The sequence below is a fragment of the Podarcis erhardii genome (assembly GCF_964252035.2).
Source record: "Podarcis erhardii genome assembly, chromosome: 3".
Classification (NCBI taxonomy): Eukaryota; Metazoa; Chordata; class Lepidosauria; order Squamata; family Lacertidae; genus Podarcis; species Podarcis erhardii.
The window spans coordinates 74,719,262-74,744,145 of record NC_138507.1 but is presented as its reverse complement, the minus strand read 5'-3'; the positions used below and the strand labels follow the sequence as shown (position 1 = coordinate 74,744,145).

Sequence of the window (24,884 nt, the reverse complement as noted above, 5' to 3'; positions counted from 1 at the left end):
CATCTGGTGCTACTTCCCCCAATTAAATTAGCAGACCCAGGAGTGATATGGATCACTGATCTCCCATATCCCATCTAGTGGTCCTTATGGGGACCTCAAATCAGGTATTTCAATATATGCAAAGATTCTGCCAGGAGTTTGAAAGATGGCAGAAATTCTTTGAAAGAACCTTACGTTAAAGTGTTTCAGGGAACAAAATAATGACACCTGCTGAATTTTGCCCTTCTTGGTGATTCTTAAAGGGATAGAAGCCTTAGGTTATGTTACATCATATCAATTGTCCTAGGTCCATGTCTACAAGTGTTATTTATATCCCTCAAAGGGAAAACAACATTTTTTCTGTGACATAACACTGTGAAGTAGATCAGGTAGCGAGATTTCTAAAACTATGAAGTAAGCTTTATAAGCAATGCAGATTTAAGTTTTGTGCACCACCAGAGATGTATTTATGGGAGGGCAAATGGGACAATTGCCCAGGGCGATAAATTTGAAGGGGTGGCATTTGCAACACCAGCAGGGTACCTGGACTCTTATCTTTCATTTAAGAAGAAGAAATAAATAAATAAATAAATGTGTAAGCCTAATTCCACCCCCCCTTCTATGAAATAAATAGCTTGACTCTGTTTGTAAACACTGTTACAAAATCTTTTGAATAAATACATTTTTGTGGTTATATAAAAATAAAAGAAACTTAATTGAAACTATGATGAATTTGTTAGAATATTTGGTACTATTCCAGGCACCGAAAATCTTTTTGAAAACAATGTCAACAGATCATAAAATGTTCAATAAAAACATGTGTTCTTATAGTCATAAACATTTCTGCTAAGCATTTTCGCAGCCATCCTTGCAAGATTATGCTCTCACCTTTTGGTACTCATACAAAATGACAGCTAGTCAATGGAATATTCCTTCACTGAAGAGCTGAATCAAATTTTATAGAAAAATCTGTATAAAAAAGCTAGCCAGCTGTCTGGAAGACAGATATAAAGATTACATGGCCATTTGGATAAGGAAAAGGTTAGTGGAAATCGGAAAGTTTCAAACCTGCTGATCTAATGGATGAAAGTCTGAGGCTGTAACTCTATGCACACTTATTTGGGAATAAGTCTTATTAAGCTCATTGGGCTTCTGAGTAGACATGCATAGAACTGTAGTATTAATTTGAATTGAGTTTTTAGATTGCATGTCTTTATGAAAATACTCCATTGTGAGATTACTGTCCAGGCTTTTTGCCAGGCTACTTTTATGTCTTAAAATGCAATTTCAGCGTCACACCTCCCAGTAGGGACTGGCACAGCACTTGCCCAGATTTTAGGACTATTATTCTTTTTATTAGTATCTCCTTCCCGGTCACTTTCTTTTAAAGCAGTTCATTAGTTACTTCCTGTTCCCTCACTGTGGCTGACGGTCAAATTTGGTGTGGCTGAAATATGAAAGTAGGTATGGTGAGAACTGCAGTTTTCAAGCCTGTGTTTCAAATGACTCACCAGCTATTCGTACTCGTTTAAATCGTTTTCTACTACTCATTATGATATTAAATTCAGTAAAATAAACTTAGCTTCATGTTTAAAGAATGTGAGTGGTGGTGTGTTGGTGGCAGTCTCTGGGCTGCACTGTATTGCCCTTCCAGGCTGACCAGATGTAAACATGGCTGGGCCAGATGTAGAGCACTGGAGTGGTAGCAGCTCAGGGAATGCAATCCCATGTGCAGTGTGGCAGTATAAGAAATGACCATCAGTTGTGGGTGAGCAGAGTGGCTTAGCTCATTACAGGGGATGGAGAGACAGTTTTGTTGAGAGCTGAGGGGCTTAAGGTGCTACAAAGGAAGGAAGAGATCAGTAAAGGAAGTCAGAAGCAGCAGGTGACCTGCTGAGCAGGGGAAGTACAGTCTGGGCACCAAAAACCCATGTTAAAGAAGATTTGGAGGAGAATTTGAATGAAAGCTGTAACTTCTGACTCCCTGGGGAACCAAGGACCCACCAGAAGGATCCTGAAGAAAGTGTTTGTTCATTATAATACCACTGGCCTTGATTAGGTATTATTTGGAAGTGGGCTGAGTTTGAAATTTTAGATGTCTCCTATCTTAGTGGCTATTGACCCAGGAATATACTTGTGGGAAGTATATGACAGTTATATTTTCCTTTTGCAAAATCAGTATATTGATTTTGTACCTGTTCCTGCCTGTACACAAAAAAACCCCAACTTCTTTGCAATTTTGCATTTTTTGTTTGAGACAACATACTGATTTTTTGTTGTGAATGTTCATTGTGCTACAGTGTGGCCCAGTGAATACTGTTATGATACTTGAAGTAGAGATGTAGTGTGAAGAAAGCCTTTAAAAATTGCAACCAATCTTGGGCCAATCCTCAAAAAGTGTTGTAGATATAGCCTTGCGTGCCATTCCTTCCACCTTCCCTTCAAACAAAAGAAAGAAAGAGAAAGGGAGAAAGAGAAAGAAAAGCATAAACTTGCAGAATTGAGGTTTATCTAGCATTTGAGTGATCCTCAAGTCCTGGACATATAAGACAAGTTGCTGGCTTTGATATGACATTCTGTGCTGAAAACCTTCATTTTCTGTTGGGATCATTTTCACTGCTGCATAATTCCATGAAAATGGCAACCTACAAACTCATTTTTCATATTCATATATAATTCCCCAGAGTTTCATGATATGGCAACCATTGTTCAAAATGGCATTTTACACATGAATAAAATAACAAGAAACACCAGACATACATGTGTTTCAAAAGTTATTTACCCCCCCCCCCCGTGTTTAGTTTAAGACCTCTTCAAGAAAATAGACAATAGATTAATGATCTTTTATTGAGTTGACAGTTCTGCTTTTTCCTTTGGCACATAGAGAATTTTTTGTAATGTTAGGAACAAAATCAGACATGCTTAAGACAACAAAACCTACTTTGGTTCAGCATGTTACGTAGGTCACAAAAAACACATGCTCCCTGCCCCTTCAACAAACGAAAATAAAAATCTGAACATTTTAACTTTTTCTTTTTCGAATTTGTTATCATTAAAAATACTGTTGAGATGTTGGCTAACATTTTTTTTTTAAATGCAACAGTTCTTTTGACAAACATAGCACCAAAATGTGCAACTTATTTTTTTTTACAAACAAACAAACCTTAGTGAAGTGTCATTTGCTTCACACAAAACCTTTTGTAAAGTCATAAAACGTGTTTAGCTCATCCCTCCAGGCCACAAAAAACAACTTGTAGTAAGAGAACTAATTAGAAGAGAAAATGCTTCTGAAAAGAAGAGTGATATTGGAGCTTCTAGCAGAAAGATGGGGGCTGTGGAAACTACTGACACTGTACAGTGTTTCTGTAGAAGGGATAATGTATCTTGCCAGCTGTCAGCAAAAAGAAAGAAACCAAAACTATGAAAAACAGAAAAACGGGGGAAAGGAGAAAGTACATAAACAACTCCCGGTATACAGCTTAAAAGAAGAACATGACATATATAGTAATGAGCATCCCAAAACCCCTTTGGGATTTGAAAAGTTTGTGAACTACATCCAGAGGTGGTTGAGTTAATCTCTAGTAAGGATCATCAAGTTTTCTACTGTGTTTATTGTGAGAACTTAAGTCTTCTTTTGGCAGCACGCAAATTTGAAGACAGAACAAAGAAAATTAAAGAACCTATTGAATTTATTGTGTGTGATAAAAACTCAACAGACTATAGGATGCAGCGATTCCAAAGTTGCAACTTGGATAAACTACGCAATATTGAATAGAAGATTCTGGTAAATCAGTGGAATGAATATAAATTGGAGCTGCAGTGAAATAGAACAAATGCTGTTTAGTCAAACGAGAAAAATATTGAAGCATGCATACAATATATGTAGACAAGCAAAAGAGCTTCAGAGCCAAAAGGAAAAATTTGTGGCAAAGTGAACTGATTCTGCAAACTGACTTTGCAGAGAATTATTACATAAAGTATCAGAACGAAGCAATGCAGGCTCATTGGACTGCAGAACAAGGAACTTCTGTAATAATTTACACTGTTGTGATTTATTATAGGCAAGTCACTGATGAAGAAGTGCAGGTACAGATGTATGCTGTCCTTGATGCAACTGAGCATTTCTCTTTCACTGAAATTCTTCCAATGCAAAACATGGCATTGAAATTAGACCCATTATTCTATGGACTGATACCACTTTAAGAACAGGTATTCCACAGTGACTTCATCATTTACAAATCCTGGAACTTAAGTAAATCTTCCCATGGCAGAGGACCACATGATGGAGTTACCAAAAGAATTGTATGGGACAGAGTTTTGAGAGGACAGGCAGTGATGCACAATGGATTTGATCCTCCCCCTTAAACTTGGAAAAACTTTAAGCATGTTTGCTCGTCATTGAGGAAAACAGAGGAACATACAAAGACTCCAGTGAGGTGTTTGAAATGTAAATCCCATGAAAGGCATACAATCAGCAGAATGTGTTGTCAACATGGAGTGATTTAGAGTATGCCATTATCAAAACACAGTAGATCAGGCATAGGCAAACTCAGCCCTCCAGATGTTTTGGGACTACAACTCCCATCATCCCTGACCACTGGTCCTGTTAGCTAGGGATGGTAGGGGTTATAGTCCCAAAACATATGGAGGGCCAAGTTTGCCTATGCCTGCAGTAGATTATGCCCCAATGGGAAATGTAAGTATCCTGAAAGAAAGCACAGAATCAGAAACAGCCGCTAAAGTACTGGCTTCAGTTGGCAACTTTGTTATTGTTGCATTTGAGACAAGGAAATTGAAGGGAAAATGATAAATGTTGTGTTGAAAAGAAAACAAATCGTTAGGGTGTTGCCACAGGCAAGTATGAATTCAAGTAGATATTACAACTTCCTACAAAAACCTGGTGCTGACTTGCAATTTATGAATGTCTAGTTATGTCTAGTTATGTGTCGTAGGCACAGATTCTTGCCTTGGAGTCATTTTATTTGTATTTATCTGTCAGTGAACAATTATGTTGGTCACATTGTGTTGCTAAGGGGTTATTCACTCATGCAGCAATTCAGGCAATTTGCAGCACAATTGTATGCAATTACTTCTACTTAGAAGTAAATCCTACTGTGTTAAATGTGACATACTTCTGAGTAAGTGTATATAGGATTGCAGCCTTTCTTGGTTTTTCTCCTATTTAATTGTGAACTTTCAGAAACTCTTAGATCTAGGTTCGTTTTATATATGAATATTTGGCCTAACGTTTGTGAATAATGACTCAACATCAAAACTTTTTGTTTATACTGCAGAATATGATACTCTCTTCAGTGAAGAAAACTGCTGGTCTGGCAGACGTGCTTGGCTTTTCCTCACTGACTTACCAGGACTTACATAAACTTCAATAGGCTTGTTTAGCATGCATCCTTTTGTAATTAAAGTGCAATGGATTATAATTGGTAGACTTATACATATATCATATGTCTAGAATTAGAATGTTAGCTTTATTCTTTTAGTCTAGTTCAGGGTTTCCCAAACTTGGGACTTACACTGTTTTTGGACTACAACCCCCATCATCCCTAGCTAGCAGAACCAGTGGACAGGGATGATGGGAATTGCTGTCCAAAAACGGCTGGAGACCCAAGTTTGGAAAGCCCTGTTCCAGTTTATAATTCCCAGCTACTTAGTTAATCAGACTTTCTAGCTGTACTTCTGTTGGGTATTTTGGTTTCATTTTATGCTGCCTTCTTTTCTAATAAGTCCACCTCATTTAAAATTAATGTCTGACTGAAAACTTGATACTAAATCCAGTATTAGTCACTTGCTGTTGAGTAATTTGGTGACTCTGATGCCCAGGGAGCAGAGAGCTGTGTTTTCTCTCTCTTGCTCCTTTAGAACCAGAGGGTGTCCAGTAAAGGTCTGGGAGCCTCCTGACCCAAGATGGTTGGGCAGAAAGAGTGCTGGCAGTGTCCCTTGCAGGGCTGGTGACAGACCCTGGATATCTGGACCCTGGGTTTTGGATACCAGTCCTTGCTAGTCACAGCCAAGAGTGCCCTTTGCACCTATATCTAGGCATCAGCTGTGTAGTTTCCTAAAAGATAAGCTTCTTGGGGTTGCAAAACCTTTATGTTATGACATTTTCTCCAAATTACCTGTTGGCTAAGATGGTTCATTAGTAGGACCAAAGGAGTTTCAGTTGCCAAATTAATCCTAAAACCCTACGGGAAATGGTCTCCTCATTAACAGAACTGGGGCCACACAGAGAGATGTTGACTGTTCTAATAGATTCATTCTGTGTCTCCCAGCAAGTTTGTCACTTAGGAAAGAGAAGGATCGAGGATTTCATTGGCTGGCTGAAAGGTTTTAAGTCTTCTTCACAACCTGAAGCTGTACTAATTGAGACTTTTTCACACAACTGCAGTTGATAGATGCTAAGAGTCGTATATACAGTTCCAAGGCATCTATTATACAAAAGGCAGTTTGGAATAATTATAGCTCAGCACTGCTAAACATAGTTTGTTTTTTCTTCCTGGAACAGTACCCTTTCCTCATAAATTCAATATTTTTGTGGGCTGTATATGATGATAGTTTGGCTGCTGACTCTGCCATGATTTGCAAAATATTTTCCTTTAAGGAAGGTGGATGGCTCAGTAATAACATGATTTTTTATGATGTGGGCACAATGAGGCAGACAGAAACATCTAAGAATATATGTCCAGCAGCAGTAACATCTATGTGAACTCACACATTAGAAATATAAACTGCAGAAACATATGTAGCATAGTTATTTGTTCATTCACTTAATCTCTAAGCCATTTTTTCCAGTAAGAACCCCAGGTGAGTGTAGCAGATCCAGTGAAACAAAAATAAATTATTTTAAGACAACTTAGTGACTCCATCCAGAAGAGTGGAACCACCATGCCCTATAGAAATTGTACCACCTACCATCAGCTTCTCATCTTGTCCAGATTAATTAATCTTCTTGGGTACAACAGCATTCTCCTGATCTGTGATTCCTAGCAACTGGCATTCAGAGCCTGCTTCCTGTCTTTGACAGTGGAGCGCAGCCCTCCTGGCCAGTAGCCACCTATTGCCCTCTCCTCCTCTGTGAATTTCTCTAATCCTCTTTTAAAGCCATCTAGGTTGGTTTGGGATGGGAAAAGCAGTTACTAACATGCTCCTCTTTCCACCTCCACTAGTTCGGTTGTTTTCAGGGGCAAAAACACTTTCCTTGAATTTCTCTCTCTCCCTCCCCCCCATCCCTTCACACCTCAGCATTAGGTAATCATAAAAGCATACCAATGCAAGTAGATAAATAGTTACCACTGAGACAGAAAGGCAAATGGTGTTTCCTTGTGCTCTGGCTTCCATCAGGTTGTCCCGTTGAGCCAGAAGCAGTTTAGTCCTGCTAGCCACATGACCCAGAAAGCTGTCTGTGGACAAACACCGGCTCCCTCGGCCTGAAAGCGAAGTTGAGCGCCACACTCCATAGTCAAATTTGACTGGACTTAACCATGTAGGAGTCCTTTACCTTACTTTACCATACTAGGTAATCACCACAGAAATATTTTTATGGGAAGGCAAATTTCAGGATAGATCAATCCTACTGTAAGGGAAGGGGAGAGTCCAAGGCAGAGGAATCACCATATTCAAACTCTGCCAGGTTTACATGGGCCAAAGCAAAATCATGGGTGGGGGCAGATCTTACCTGGCTATTTACAGTAATCTCTCTTTTGATTTCCAAATTTTCCTGCCATTGAGTCCTACCGGAGGGAAATTCACTACTCCATATCCATGACTGGTAGATAGATTTTTGCTGTTTTGCAGGTGTGCCAATGGCACAAGGGAGCTTTGGATTTTGAAGATCTAAAGTCTCCCTCAATCCCCTGGCAGGCCTCTTTTCCCTCCCTTATACATCTGACATTAGAAGAGGGATGGCTGTAGATGTTTCTGTGGTCACATCAAGGAGGCCTCCAGTGGTGGACCTCCCCCTCTATGAACAGAGGGGAAGATCCACTGTGTCCTATGGCTCCTTGAATGTCTGTTAAGCAACTATGTATTTAGGATATCCACCTATTTTTATATAAGTGACAAAGTTTAGCCATATAAAACCATATATATATTTGTCCCCATCTGCTGCTGGGTGTAAGTTATTTGAGACCTTAAAATCTGAAAACATACAGCAAGCTATATTAAGGAGATTATGCATTTTTTTAGTTGTTTGCTTAGCATGGGACTGAATCATTTTGATTACTTTGGAAGCATAGCAAAATTCCGTTTTTGTTGCTTGACTGCTAGAGATGACACTGCTTTCATTGACAGTGTTCATTTATTTTTGTAAGGCAGCAAAAATGCTAGTGCTGCTTATAACAGGCTCTGTGTCTTCCTTGGCTAATATATGAAGTCATTCTTAGTGGTTTACAGGAGACATTTTGCTTGACAATTTAGGGGTGCTGTTCTAACATTATCCATCCTCAAGCTGTCAAGTGCTCTGTAATATTTTAGTCATATGTGAATCTTAGCTTGTTGTCAAATGGCTCAAAGGATTTTAGTTGATTAATAATTCTTACTTTGAAATGAGTAATCACTCAAAATATATTTGCGTTTTACTCAAATTACAATATTTGCTGTATTTTTCATGCTGAAAGAAATATAGTTTACCATATACTAACAATGGCTATCACTCATTCTTAGATGGAAATGCCATCTTTAATATTTTTCTTTGATATTATCATAACAAAAATAGATGAGCTGGCTTTTTTGAGAAGCAAGCAGTTATAATTTCAGTCTTTATGCTGGCCCAGCACATTTATTTCCAACAGTGTGCACACATAGAGGACATCCATTTGGTGCCTATTTCTCCATCCTTTCAAGATTCTATCCCCATTTTACAGATATGCAGATAAGGGCATAAATTAGCAAGTTCATTTGAAAATCCAGGTCAGATCAAGCTTCAGGAGCAAGAGGCCCGGTATTTTGGTCTAACCACCATTTCACCCTGCTTTTCAGCAGAATTATGCTTTCCTAGAATGACAGCATTTTCTCGAGCTTATGTAAGTCTTGAGCAAAAGCATAGAAACTTATTTTCTTCACATTAGTGCAGATTATTGTGGTTTGCTGTACCAATCTTACTCTATCTCAATATGCACTTTTCAATCTATATTTTCACCAAGTGGCAGTTTCAAAATCCAAATGTCTGTCATCATACATTGAAGAAAGTTTCAGCTTTAATAGATGCTGCTAAAAGGCAACCGCTAAGTATCACTAGGATTTGCAAAAAGTGTCCAGAGAAGTAGTCTGATGTCTGATCATAAAAATGTTTCTATTCAGCAAGAATACCTCTGTCTGATGGAACTGTCTCAAAGTTTTGCTAAGGTCTGATCCTGATTTGCCACATTCTTTCTAAATAAAAACTGCCTCAGGATGTGATTTGTGTAGTAGCCCTAAGTAATATAACCATACTTCTGGAATTACATATAATCACAAAAGTCCTTACTGTTTAAGCAATTAAGTCATAACAATTTTAGAATGACACAAAAGTTGGATCTCAAGGAGTTCACCATTTATCTAGGTTTCATCTGGTATCCAGGCAAAGGCTATCAAGGGACAGTATTTGTGAAAGTTTGAAATTATATATCATCTCTGTAGCCTCCCCTTCTTAGAAATATTTTCCCCCAGTTTTTCCCATTACTTGGGAGATAATATCAGGTTGAGAATGATGTCATATTAACAGCGTGAGAAAACAGTGCTCTCTTACCAAAAGAGAAGACATATTAGAGTTCTTTTAAGCTCATCTTTTTTAAAAAAAACACACCTTAATTTGAGTCCATACTCTTTCAGCCATGTGAATTCTGAATACATGTTATAGACTCACAAATGGCTATTACAAATGTGAGTGGCAAACCATTATACATTTTCATTGTTTCCATTATATATTTTTAAACTCTTTGCACCACAAATCAGAACGGGAGAATCACAATTATTGCGTAGTACAGAGGAAGGCAAATTACTGTGGTGAGAAAAAAATAGAGTGGGCAAAATACCTGAAGTAATTTACATACCTCAAGATGTCTGTTAGGCTACACTTATATGAATGCATATACCACACAAGAAGCTTACTGATCGTAACAGAAGATAGCATAGCAAGCAAATTATGATGACTGCATTAACCACAATGTCCTCTGGAGCCTAATTTATACTAGCTGGGAGATGGCGATTGGTTATGGCGATGAGAACAATATTGTGATAGGAAATGGCTTAGGCTGCAATCAGCCCACTTATCAGGAACCAAGCCCATCAAATTCATTAGGACTTACTTAAGGGTAGGCATAGTTAGACTTGCAGTGTTAGGTGCTAATGTAAGTTATCTTAAGAAAGTTTATGGAGAGTTTCCTGCCCCCTGCTTGCAGTCATCTGTGCCCCCCTACAAATCTCTCTAGAGAATTGGAGGCCCTCCTGAACAGTGAGGGATGTCCAGTTAGCCCCTTACCACAGGAGTCTCCATCCCACATTTTCCCTCCCAAACCTTTTTATGTTGGAAGCTTTTTATGGGAGGCACAGATGTCTGCAGGGGTAAAAAGCAGGTGAGAAACATTAACTTTCTTAAGTAAATTTATCTTGAGACTCGAGTCACTGCTTATTCTGAATGGGGAGCTGTATTAAACTACTGTAGCAAAAGTTGCCAAGAAGTCCCAAGGCACCTTTAAAACCTAACAGATTTATTATAGCTGGGGACATCTTTGTCAGATACGTACTCTCAATTTGCAGATATGCTTGTGCATGTATATGTCAGGGTAAAGTGAGCTGAATAACAAATGAGCATAACAACCAGCCTTTGGGTGCATTCGCCATGCATCATGGCGAACGTATACATAATCTGTCTGCAAAGAGGGAATTATGCACATTTCCCAGCCAATGCTTTCCAACAGGCCTGGGGGAGTTGTACACTCCCCAGGCAATATATATAATCTCCACCGATTCTGGAGAATACTAGGGTGGCATTCAGTGTCGCACTAAGGCAGTGGTTTTCACCCTGGGGCTCTTTAAATGATAGTCAGGGGTGTTGCAGGCAATACTGGCCTCTGTCCCTCTTTCCTTCCCTCCCTGCTCTGATGCCCTCTTGTGTCTCTGCCTCCTTAGCTGTTTGTTGCAGCAGCCCCAGCTACAAGCCCCCAGGCAAATGGTGCCTCTGGGGCTGGCCAGGGGGTGTTGGTTGCCAAGAGCTAAGGCAGCTTCAGAGTAAGCAAGTAAGCAGGCATGGGAATCCAGCCAGCCAGTCAGCCAACCCTTGCTGTTGGGAATGGACAGACCTCCCAGGCCTCTGTGGGGCAGTGTGAGGAGGCACCTCTCTTTGAGGTGGGGGGGGGCAGCTCAGAGACCAGGGGTGCCCAGAGGACTCCCAAGGAGAGGGGAGAGGAGAGGAGGCTGAGGGAACACTCCACAAGGGAGGGTGTTCGAAAAAGGGCGAGAGCCTGTCAACTCTGCAGGCAAAGAGTGATATACAGTGGTGCCTCGCAAGATGAAAAGAATCCGTTCCACGATTCTCTTCGCCTAGCGGTTTTTTCGTCTTGCGAAGCAAGCCCACTGACGGCTTAGCGGATTAGCGCTATTAGCGGCTTAGTGGCTTTTAGCGGCTTTTAGCGGCTTAGCGGCTTAGCGGATCAGCTGATAAGCGGCTTAGCGGCTTAGGAAGGGGGGAGAGGGGGAAAAACCTGCAGGAACTCGCAAGACATTTTCGTCTTGCGAAGCAAGCCCATAGGGAAATTCGTTTTGCGAAGCGCCTCCAAAACGGAAAACCCTTTCATCTAGCGGGTTTTCCGTCTTGCGAGGCGTTCGTCTTGCGGGGCACCACTGTAGCTGGGCTCCTGAGCCCCACAGGGAGCTGTGGACTTTAAAAGGTTGAAAACCTCTGCACTAAGGTGATCATTCTGTCAGCACAAGCATTTCTGCTTGCCAGATATAGCAGTCCCCCCCATGCTGTTTTGTGGGTTCTCTCACCACCACCCCGAAGTCAATTTGGGGATGCAAGGGGAGAGAAAGGAAAGCCCAGTTGTGTTGATGGAACTTGTTGTGTTTCTCCTTCTAGCACAACTATTTAGTTGAATCTGGCCCACAATATCTTGACTGCATTTTATGCATTCTCCAGGCAATATTCATAATCTCCAAGAGACATCAGGTAGCATACATATCTGAACAGAGTTTTCTACATTCTCTAGGCATAATACAGAATCTTTGGATCAGGTTTCCTGTAGAGTGTCTGAGAGTTGAATTTTTTTTTTAAAAAAAAAAAGTTAAAAGGAGATACTTTTTCCTTTCAAGAAAATCAACCATCTCTCATGCACTATACAGTGGTACCTCGGGTTACATACACTTCACGTTACATACGCTTCAGGTTACAGACTCAGCTAACCCAGAAATGGTACCTCGGGTTAAGAACTTTGCTTCAGGATGAGAACAGAAATCGTGCTCTGGCGGCCCAGCAGCAGCAGGAGGCCTCATTAGCTAAAGTGATGCTTCAGCTTAAAAACGGTTTCAGGTTAAGAACAGACCTCTGGAATGAATTAAATTCTTAACCTGAGGTACCACTGTACAGGCAATACCTTCCGGGGTCTCTGACTTCCTAGAATACTGGACAATTTGCAGCAAGAACACTCGCACACCCTCAGCCACCTTATAACTTTAAACACACACAATTTCCATAGCCCAAATTACTTCAAAAATTACTTTTTACTACCACCATATTTTATTGGATTTGCCTTAAATGCAACTGAATATAATCTGCAATGCATGAAAGTGATTCTTTAAACAAAAAGAAATAAATGAACCAAAGGAAATAATATATAGCATAAATAAAAGCAGGAACCTTGAGAAACATCAAAAGGAAATGAAGTATTAACCAAAACTCTTAACAGAGCAATTACTCACAGAACACCATTCCATAATGGAGCTGAAATGGTTATTAGATAGTTGTGGGGATGATGCAGCCAGCTATCAGATATTTTCAGTCGTCTCCTTCACAAGCAATGTTCCACATATCACCTACCATTGCTAATCCTCCACTCCCCACTGTAAATAATAATAATAATAATAATAATAATAATAATAATAATAATAATTTATTTATTTATACCCCGCCCTCCCTGGCCAGGCCCAAGCTCAGGGCGGCTAACATCAAAGTATGATACATTAAAAACATAAATCAAACAATCAATTAAAATACATCTTAAAATCAAACTTGGAGCAGAATAAAATCAGATGGCAACCATCTTGCTCCTCCCTCTGCTTGTTTATGCCTTCTTCCCTCTTTCTTCTACCATCTCCAGTAGGGCAAGCTGCTGTTCAGCCCTCAGCCCTTCAAGGAATGCAGAGAACAGTATTGTTTACATCTGGATCTGTGCAGGTGCACATTGAAACGAAGCATCCCTGCTCCAAAACAAATATGAGCATCGTTAATATTCCCATTCAGTGGATAGAAAGTTGAGTGTAACCTCCCTTCTCACAGATCCACTGTAACACCTTAAGATGGAGCAGGGCCTAAGTAGTTCTGCAGGAGGAAGTCACTTCCACCCAAACAGCAATTCTGCAGTGTGCTGCTGCTTCATGTGATGTAAACAGCAGTAGTAACATGCAGTTGTCAAAGAAGTTGACATGAAGCTAGCATGAGAATTTCTGGACTGGTGAGTTGGAAGTAGTGTTATCAACACTAGCAGGGGTGAGCACTGTGATGCAAGAAGCAATAATACAGATATATATTAAAAGTCCATTCATCTCTCAGGCTACTTGTTTGGGCAGAGAGTAGCTGAACAAAACAATAGTATTCCTCAATAGTTGTAGGGTAGAAAGGAGAGATAAAGGAAAGTGAGTTAAATAAAAACCTTTATGCACCACTCTGCCACTCCCTTTTTGCAACTCTGTTTGTATGCATTTCCTTTATGTTTGGATTTTCAGCAGAGGGCACTATACCATAATGAATATCATGGAGCTATAATGGCCATTACTATAACTGATGGGTGAGATACAAGCCTTCATAAGTGTTTTTTTTTAAAACAACAACAACAACAACAACACACACACACCCAGAAATATGAGAAACAATGCACTTTTTCCTGAAGTAAATTTCAAAACTTTGTCATTATGTGCCCTGTGCAAGAATGGAGTTTAAAATGAAAGTATTATAAGTGATACTGCACATTCTGTAATTTAAGATGCATCATTCAGACCACGAGACTTTGTAAAAGGTTCACCACTGTCTAACAGCCGCAAATAGGACTCATGCTTTCTTTGTCGGGTCTCAGATGCTGCAATAGAAGCAGGCGTTTTCAGTTGTGGTCCACAAGCCCCATGCCGTTAATATGCACCCGGTGACTTTTTGCTGCAGCTATTTTATTGTTTTATGAAAAGCGTTAATAAGAAAAACTCATTGCAAAATACGCACCCATTGACTGTGAACAGATAAAATCAAAAACAACTGAGAACTCAACATCTGTGCAACAACTGATGTGATAGTTGGAGCAGCTTCAGGAGCTCCTGAGCCTGTGCTGATTTGAAAAAGAACAGGATGCCACTGGCACAGGATTCCAACTTCTGGCCAGGCTTATGTTCAGCTGTGAGACAGAATAAGTTGCATTTCCGGGCTAGGAGCTTGCACAACTGCTCTGCTCAACAGCATTAGCCTTTACAAATATTGTGTAATACAGTGCCATGTGGAATGCCAGATAACCCTGGGGCTTGCCCAAGCTTGGCTGCTTAAAATGACCTGCAGGTGTGTTGGGGGCGGGGAGGGCTACATCAGCACAAGCAGATTGCATCACAACTGTTTATTTACCCATCACTTCATGGGGTCAATACTCCCATTGCTCCTTGTGTTCTGCTTTTCATTAGCCTCATGGGACAATGAAAAATACTTAATTTATTCCCCACTTGATGTTGCTACTGCCGTTAATTCTAGAAAACAGTCACAGACATGTAGAAGTAAATGTTATCCTTTTCCTTCTTTTTTTTTACCAGAATATTTGAACTGAAATGTGAATTAATTCAAAATGTACTCAGACTCATTTTCTCAACCCTTTGTATAACAGCTGCCAGTGTATGGAGTGAAAAATACCAAAGAATTAGAATTGGCTTTTTAGTAACTTTCGTGATCCATGCAAGTGCAAGCCAATTAATTGTTCCAAAGACATATTTGAAATTTGCGTGGACAGGCGGAGTCCCCAGATCCCAAGTGGTCCCCCCCGTCATGAGGAATAACGACTCTAGACAACGTGCTATGGGATTAAATTGGCCACAACTTTATTAAATTTCAAATGTGGGTAGACCTTGGCTCAGGCATTGGGCGTTCTCCCTCCCCAGTCCCCAGCCGGGGACCTAGGGAGCTTCACGGTTATCCAGTGTGGGGGGGCGGATGGGCCGGCTCTGGAGAACATATGTTCAAGCAGAGATAGCCGCCCCCGTTACGCCGCCGCAGGGGAGAGCAATGACAACCTTTCGGCATACGGTCAAAGCCTCCCTTCAGAAACCCCTTTAACGGGGAACCCTGGTATCGCCGCTGCAAAGAGGAAGATGGACTAAAGGATTCCGCCCAAGGCCTGATACTGCCAAAGTTGTGACGTTTTGCTACAGGAAAGGTGAAACCTGCCAATGCAGGGAAATTCCTTTCCGGCCCTTTAACAGCGACCTTAACGTAGCAGCGCCCACATACCTGTGAAGATAAGTTAACCTGCAAAACATATGAAGAAAAGTTAACCTGCAAAAGAAGACATTAACTGAGGGTGGTTAGGATGGGAGAAGCTCTGGAGCCAAGTGAGGATTCCCAGGTAAGATCCTCCCTCTAATGTGTAGGCAGGTAATCCTTCCCTTACCTGGCATGGTCTCCTTGGCAACGCTTCCCCCAGGTGGGATTGGACAACTGACTGAGGTAGGCGGAGACCTCCAGATATTCCACCTGAGGGAAGGCAAAGCCAAGCCTTTGCTGATGGGGCCGCTCCAGATCTAGGGCTGCACGCGTCCACGCAAAGGGCGCCCCCCATTTTAAGCGGGGAGCGGTCATTGCTTCATTGTACTGTTTTTCTTATTCTTTTATAATTGCTAGCAATAAAAAACTTTTTTCAGGCTTTTAAAATTGTTTTTCTGTTATTTCCATTTTGAAGGTTCTCAGCTTATTAGTACTTATATGGCAAACAGCAGCAGCATCAACAACCCCCCAACCAATCTCCACATATAACATAACATTTGGTTCATTTATATGTCAGAAACCACCTAAATACCATGGGGATATGGAGTGGAGGGCTGCAGGGGAAGCAGAAATAGGAGAAAATAACCTCCTGTTCTCTTACAGTAGTGTTCACTTTGTTGGATCAAAAGCTGTTCTGCAAGCAGAAGGGCATTACAGGATTTCTAATTCATCACAGTTCTTTATCTTGGTAGTAATAATTGGCATTTACACCACAGGAACCAACTAAAATGAATTCTAAATAAAAGTAGACTTCCCAAGCAAACATGGACATAGTACATAAAAAGTAAATTCCAGACGCCTTTTAAATTTTTATAATGAGATTTAATAAGGTAGCTAGGCCTTTGGTCAACCATTATTCAACACAAAGCATTCTATGCCAATCATGTGTTTTCTGTTTTGAATTACAGCTCACCACAGCCACCCTGGATGGCAAACTGCAATTGTTCCTACCGGATTGTCAGCCTTGACTTCCTTGGCTCTGCTACTTTAAGAATAAGGCTCCCCGACAGAAAGGAGATATTTGGTTACTGGGCAAGTTACAGCATTTTTCTGTTTCAAATATAGGCTTCCAGATTATGTCTGCCCTGGGATTTGCTCCAAGGTCTACTCTGCTGGAAAAACATTTTGGATAAGGGTACAGAGTCCTTTCTGCCACTTTCCTTGCAGAGCATTATCACATTCAGGTTACCTTGGACTGCAACTTTGGAAGTGCTACAGAATAGGTAGATGTATAATATTATGTTGGGTTGTTTCCCATTATTAATAGCTCTAGCCATCCTAGTGCAATTTGTCTGGAAATATCAAGTAAGATTTAAGAAAGCTGGTGTCCAGCAGCATATATACACTTTTTGTTGTAGTTTGTTGGGATTTCAATAGTTATCTCCACAACCAGACATTTAGCAAATAAACCTTTGTACCATTATTGGCTAAACCCTTATGCCCAATAATAAAGTGATATTCTAGTCATTTGTGTCCTTGCCTGTTGATTCAACGTGAGGGGAAATATGAGGTTCTGAGCATTACTGAGACATACAAGCAAAGGTTTACTATAGTTCAGACACCAGTGGATATGATACCAAACATATTTCAAGACTAAACGTTATGCGGTCCTTTTCTCCTTGTCATGTATAAAGACTCTGGAAGACAAATCACACTGGATTTCTGGCTCCTTAAGAACCAGTACGGAAAATGTGGTTTGCACTATTTCACAATAGGTTGCTAAATATGTCACTGTGGTATATTCAACTTTTACATGAATTCTTTAATCTAATTTTGAAGAGCATTTTGAGGATAATCTTTAAAAAGCTGTGCACACTGAGTTGGGTCTGACTAAGTCATACTCAGAGTAGATTCAATGAAATAAATGTCATTCTTAGAACTATTTCCCAAAAGAAAACCCAATTCTAATAAGAAAGTCAGTACCAGTAAGAAGTCCAACCCATCCAAAAGTCATCTTGTTCAATCCATCTTTAATTCACTGGGGCAATACTATGACTGTGCTTAACTATCCCACTGAAATAAACGTAACTTTGAAAAGTATTTATTTTTGGTAGAATTGAATCCATGGTTTCTGCATTCTTTGCAAGTTACTTTGACCCCACTTCAGGCCCCATTTACCCAGAGCAGTTTACTATGAGTGTATGTGTTATATACACACTAGGGATGCTGCAGTAATCCAACAGGATAGATTTTTATCTAGATGTTATAATTCCATTGGTGCAAACCATTTTAAAATTATGCTTAATTCTATATTATTTGCCTTCTAGTTGTGGGGCAAATGGGTAGGTGTGTGCACAAATTCTTCAGAAGGGTTGTCAGAGGATGAAATAGTGGTTAAATGCTGAAAGTTGTGTGGCTAGTTTGGGGAAGGTTCAAGAGCCCAAATGTGTAGCAAAACTGAAGATCCCAGTGACAACAGTGGGGAGCTAGATGGCATTACTATACCCCGCCCATCTGACTGGGTTGCCCCAGCCGCTCTGGGTGGCTGGTATTTCGGCAGTACCAATCATGCTGATTGTTCTGGAAAGCAAGGGTAGTAAACTTGGTTCCTAAAGTTTCTATTGATATCAGCGACTATGGGGCAGATAAACACATCCTGACAAAATAACAAGACAGTTATCGCATACCAGTGTTTGAACCATTGGATAATAACCAAAGGAACAATTGGTTGCTACATTTTTTACATCCAGGAAACTGTCAGAATGATTTGTAATGAAGTTCTTATCATCGGATGTTCACTCTAGGATTGGTATCCGTCAGCTGTTGCTCTTACAGCTGGGAACACTTGTCAGGTGGCAGGCTTCACTGTTTTGAGACAAATCAATAGTCTATAGTAGCTCAGCAGAGCAATGCAGATACAGGGTAGACAGAGCTGGTTTTTCTCAAGAGAGTTATAAAAGCATATTACTGATAATGTAAAACAAGTAGCTGAAGCTCTGAGGAGCTGTGTAATAGTGACTCATTCTGAATCACACAATCTAATGATTCTGACCCTTTATGTACACCGATCAACGAGTCAAACATCTGGTTCTGTGCTTCAGATAATTTGTGGCATTTCATAAGCCTATCTTTGTTGAAAGAGCAGTTTCCAGTGGGACCACTAGGGGCGCATCAGAAGATGGCTGACAATATCATCTCTCTGACCCACACGAGGTAAATTGGAGGCTGTGATGGGAGTAAATAGCCTCCCTACCCCCCCCCCAGGATTGTGGTGGGGGACTGCCCTTGCCTGCTGTGCCCTATACCACCCCCAAATTTGTGGGGATGGGGGCACTAGGCACAATGCCCTCCTGTGGGATTTCAGCGCTCCTGGACGTCGTCTCTGATCCACGCCACTAGCTGCAAGAACTTCAAAAGAAACAATTTGGATGAAGCAAATGCACATATTTCAAGGAAGAAGGGAGAGTAAAGACTGCTAACAGAAGAGATCTCTGATAAAACAAGACGAGTCGGAGGAAAAAGTATAAATCATGAGAAGATACGCCAAGACTCGGTATGGCAAAGGCACTGATGGGGGAGGGGAAAAAAAACTTTCCTTTCTTTCCCTTATGTGATTAAACAAGAATCCCCCCCCCTCACAAGTCAGAAATGTTGTTTTAAGGACTTAAACTGTGGATTTAAGGCTGTGTGGAGATAAACTTTCAAACCAAAGCATGTTTTAAGAAGAGCGTGGAATGTATAAGGGCTTTGGAATGACGCAGTTAAAAATTCCGTCGCCATATTGGAAAGTTCTGTCGGAGGACTTAAGTCTGAGACGAGAAATAGAGAAATAGAGCTGTTTTTATATTGTGGGTAAAACTCCTCAGTGGGACTTAAGAATGACAGTTCTGTAATTAATGATGGAAAGAGCGCTGTTATCTATGAAGGCGATGATATATGGAAACCATCTCGATTTGAGGATTGGAAGATCGAAAAAATTCACACAGGATTATTATTGGTGATTATCTGCTTAAGCAGACTATCAGAAGGGATCATAAAGAAAAAAGAGTAAATAAATAAATAAATAAATAATAATATTTTATTTATACCCCGCCCTCCCCAGCCAAGGCCGGGCTCAGAGCGGCTTACAAGCAATAATAAAAACAAGATGAATGATTACAACTTAAAAACAAAATAAAATACAACATTAAAATAATGGAACATTAAAATATTAAAATGTAGCCTCACTGCAGGAGGAGAAGGAAAAGAAGAAAGAAAGAGAGGGCGGGAGGGAATCAAATTGGCTCCAAGCCAAAGGCCAGGCAGAACAACTCTGTCTTACAGGCTCTGTGGAAAGAAATCAGATCCTGCAGGGCCCTGGTCTCATGAGGCAGAGCGTTCCACCAGGCCAGAGCCAGAGTTGAAAAGGCCCTGGCTCTGGTTGAAGCCAATCTAACTTCCTTAGGGCCCGGGACCACTAGGGTGTTGCTATTTATGGACCTTGAGGCTCTCCGTGGGGCATACCAGGAGAGGCGGTCTCATAGGTACAAGGGTCCTAGGCCATGAAGGGCTTTAAAGGTCAAAAGCAGCACCTTAAATCTGACCCTGTACTCCACCGGGAGCCAGTGCAGCTTGAAAAGCACTGGGTGAATATGGATCACTGTGGCCAGGTCAGGGCGGGAAAGGTAAGGGACCAACTGCTTGATGTGGCGAAGGTGGAAAAATGTCGCCTTGGCTGTTGCTGTAACTTGCGCCTCCATGGAAAGGGAGGCGTCAAGGATTACACCCAAACTCTTAATGGAAGGCAATGGCACTAATTGGGCCCCCACAAGAGAAAGGGAGTTGGTCTCTCATCCCCATGCCATCCCGACCTAGCCATAGGACCTCTGTCTTCGAAGGATTTAGTTTCAATCGGCTCCCACGAAACCATCCAGCCACAGCTTCCAAGCATCTGGTCAGTGTGTTCGGGGCCGAGTCGGTGTGGCCATCCATCAGCAGATAGAGCTGAGTATCATCAGCATATTGGTGACAGCCCAGCCCAAAGCTCCGGATAATCTGGGCAAGGGGGCGCATAAAGATGTTAAAAAGCACCGGAGAGAGAATTGCGCCCTGCGGCACTCCACACACCAAGGAGTGGCGCGACGACATTTCCCTCCCTAGTGCCACCCTCTGTCCCCGACCAGAGATAAAAGAGCACAACCAGTTACGGGCTATGCCCTGTATCCCCACATCTGCGAGGCGGTGGTCCAGAAGATCATGATCGACCATGTCAAAGGCTGCTGACAAATCTAAAAGGATCAGCAGTCCTGACCCGCCTCGATCCAGTTGTCTACGGAGATCATCTGTTAGGGCAACCAGAGCCATCTCCGTGCCAAAACCAGGATGGAAACCGGACTGAAATGGATCTAATGCCGATGTTTCCTCCAGAAACTTACCAAGCTGTTCCACAACCGCTCTCTCAATTACCTTACCCAGGTATGGAAGATGAACAAGATGTGATGTGGAAACAGCAAGATAAGACTGGATAGAATTATGAACTTTGTTTGGACTGATTTGGGCATTAACGCAGTAGCAAGAAGATGATCAGAATCCCCCTTCGGATCTTGAAATATGGGTTCCCTCAACAAAATTTAAAATTTGGCTTTGTAATTCGGAATTTATGTGATGTGATGTGATTTGATTTGATTGGCCGGTTAATAATTTTTTTAAAATTTTTTTAAAAAAACAACAACGTAAGAGCAGTTTCCAGTCATATTATTGGTCTGCTATACTAGGCTTATTCAGTGTTACATTAAAAATGCCCACATGTCTTTGAATTCTGCTGAGAAGGGAAGTTTTAGTTCACTTAAAGGTGAATTTTTGGCTTTGGAACTTCCTCTGCGGACAATATGAACCTTTCTTATGCTTGCTGATCACATAAGGGCAATCTGGTGTGAATTGACATTCAGCCAAATGCATGATTGTGGCCCTTTTCCCTTTAAAGTGGAATAGCAATTGTGGATATAGACTACACAGGTTGGATCCAGAGTTTGTTTTCGCAGGTGGTAGTATCCTCTGAGAAGAGTTCCACTCAGGATGCTTCTGTCAGTGGAAAGGATAGGAGAGGTGATTTTTACTAATTTCTTCTTTCCTCTGCCAACTGCTACTTCCTGTGCTGTTCTGGAGAAAGCAAACCTTGGATCCAACCCATATTGATTGCATGAACCGTTGACTCATCCCAGAGAGTCTTCTCTCCACATTTCCTACAGCTTCACAATAGCTATGAGTAGAGCCAGGGTCTCTGAAAAAAATTATCGTCTCTTATAGGGAGGGTTGTTGACAGGTTTTGGTCTACCCATAATTCATCTGTTGCTGTTGATTTTGTTCCTTGTCAGTTGTTACATTTTTGATATATAATCGCAGACCACCCTGAAGATCTCAGTGTGGGATTCAAATAAAAATGTGAACCCACTCATTTTGGTGCTCTTCATGAGAGACCCTGCTCCAGATTCCCCTGCCATCAGAGATTTAGACAGGTGGTGACCAAAGACAGGACCTTTTTTGGTTGTGGCACTCTACTTGTGGAAAGAGGTGTTGTGCCTATGCTACTTTCCACCAGATGCCAAATAATAAATTTCCTGGCTGCCTTTTCTTTAGTTGAGTTTTATACCCATTGATTGTATTCCAAATTTTTTGCTGTATGGTGGTTGTTTTTATAAAGAAATGTTTTATGACTTGATGATTTATCGATTTACGTTTTTAATGCTTTCTTGGATAATTAATAGGAATGTTGGGATATAAATGTATGAACATATAAAATATAATAAGAAGGAAAATTTTGTTTGTGTGCCACTACACTCTATATGTGATTGCTGCTGACAGTGAACCAGCTGTAAATCGTTACTTTTAATGCCACCTTGAAGTTCATCGGTGAATCTTTTTTGTGCAATATGGCTGCTCTGGTCCCTGTAAGATGGGAGAGAGATTGGTGCATTGTCTAAAGCGGGGAGGTGTTCCCTAGCTTCAGGAAATGGCAAGGAATTCCCATACTCAGTTTCTGGCTAAAATGGGGGAAGCAAAGAGACAATCCTGCTCCACTGGTGGCTTTCCTTTTTTTGAGAGTGTGTGGAAATGCTGCTAAGCTCAAGTAAAAACAAGCAACCACCCAGTTATTTGCTGCTGTATCTAGACAGATCAGGTCCTGGAAAAAGAAAGGGAGCTTTTCCTGCTAGTATTGCTGAAGATGAATGACTTTCTGTTTCCCAATGCTGAACATTGGCATGTCCTAGAACACAGAAAATTGAAATTTACGTTAAGTACACATTTAACTTTTTTCATTATAACTACAACCAAAAGCACAAACTACATGGTTTTACAGCAGTTCAGGTCATGCTGTTTCAAAGTAAATTAATACAGCAAAAGGTAGATGGAGTAGATAATAGTTAATACTGGTGAGGGAGGGGAGGGAGGTTACCAATGGGGAAGAAATTTGGTTCAGCCAATTTATACTTTCCAAACTGAAACACAAATCAAAACACAGCTATCCTTCAGAACTCATTTCTTCAAATTTTATGATGCAGTCCTCCAGCAAAAAGAAAATGTAGGAAAAAGTGCATATTAGGGATAGCATGTACAGAAACAAATATATAAATGAAAGCAACATACAAAATACATTAGGGGCAATCACTTGTAAAATGTGTATATTAGACTATTTTGTCTAATAAAATTAAATATTAGGAGCCATATGCACTAAAATGCTGACAATTTTTTGTGATGACATTTTAATACAAAAAAATCACAAACTGTTGCAGAAATTTGGTAAACTGGATTTAAGATTGGAAAAGTGAAAGCTGAAGAAAAAATAATTGGTAGGTTCACCCAACCCTGTTTCTTCCTTTGAATATAACGGTGTTAGAAGCAAGTGCCTATGTCTGCCTGTGAAATATGCAGTAGTATCCAATGTGGTGGGCAGAGCTGCCGAGCTGCACTTCTGACACCAGTGTTGCTATACTTGCCTGGATGGTGCTGAGATGGGGCAGAGCATCAGCAAGGAGACAACTCATTCCAGCGCTCCTACCTACTGCAGCTCTTCTCCTCCACCATACTGGACACTACTAGAAATACTGTATGATGCACAATTGCCTTTTCCACAGATATTGTGCATTGCCTAACCTTGTGTATCTATTGATAATAAGGACAAATAAAACTCAATGGAAAGTACTATATCTATCATGAATCAACAATTTATTGAATAACTGGCAATTAACTGACAGCGATTTATTTTTCTGGCTCCTGGGAAGGCTTGTTTCTTAAATATGGTAGCTTCGCAGTTGTCACTGTGGTTCTGTAATGAAATGTTTTCCGAGGAAAGCTTGAGTTGATTTGCATGTTGCACCAATAATATGTTTCATGTCTCCTTCCTTTCCTATACTTATTCAGGGCCACTGGTGGTATGGCTCTAGCCGCAGTGTTCAAACATTTGACTTCCACCATTGGAATTTTCCTTTGCTAAGGTCTGATCCTGATTGAAAATCATCGTTTCAATTTATGACCGAGATATATGTGACAGTGGCATACCTGTCTCTTTTAAAGAGAGCCTGCCCAAGTCAGACATCAAATAAGTAGTAGAGGTCGAGTTCTAAGGACAAAAGGCAGTACAAAGTTCTTGTTGGTTGTTTTTTTTAAAATACACCATGTTGAAAGTTGCTTAAGGACCATAGTAGCTTGGATTGGCATTTTTCTCATCATTCAGTTTCTCATCATTCAGTGGAAGTTGCTGCTCATTGGGACCATTAGCAAGGATACCAACTGCAGGTGGAGCCAGAACAAATGACTGGCAGAGCCTAAGCCAGTGACAGGCAGAGCTAACTAATTCTGGTTTTGTTCCCACATAGAGTTCTATAAAGGCAAATACTCAGAGTGAATTGGAATAGCTCAGAAATCAAGCTTCTTCACTTCAGAAAATGTACCCCCAATACAAGTGTAACCCAGACCTCCTTTGAAATTCAACCCAGGCTTGTATTAATACAAGGGTAATCCAGCCCTCCTAATTATCCACTCTATTTCCAAGCAAACTTAACTTTGCAAAGGGGGCAGGTGTTTCCCTGCTCTCCCACCCCCTCTGACTTCCCTCTTCTCCCTCCCCCCTTAAAATAAATGATTGGTTAAGCACTTAAAAGCTGAATTTGCACAAGATACATGCATATGAGTTGTGAGTCAACTGTATTATTTTTGATGTGAAGCAACCAGAACTGTGCACAGTATTCCAAATGTAACCACACCATAGATTTGTATA

General features: G+C 40.8%; 1 protein-coding gene across 4 annotated transcripts in view; it reads left to right on the top strand.

Moving 5' to 3' along the window:
* The window catches only part of WDR27 (WD repeat domain 27), a 69,360-nt gene extending 52,202 nt beyond the window's left edge, over positions 1–17,158 (top strand). For all 4 annotated transcript variants that reach the window (XR_014154960.1, XM_081855829.1, XM_081855827.1 and 1 more), the window contains one exon: positions 16,600–17,158. Coding sequence is in view for 3 of the 4 variants with exons in the window: in XM_081855829.1 (XP_081711955.1) it covers positions 16,600–16,659 (60 nt within the window). In the remaining variant the exon portion in view is untranslated. The remainder of the gene's footprint in view (positions 1–16,599) is intronic.
* Positions 17,159–24,884: the final 7,726 nt, after the last annotated feature.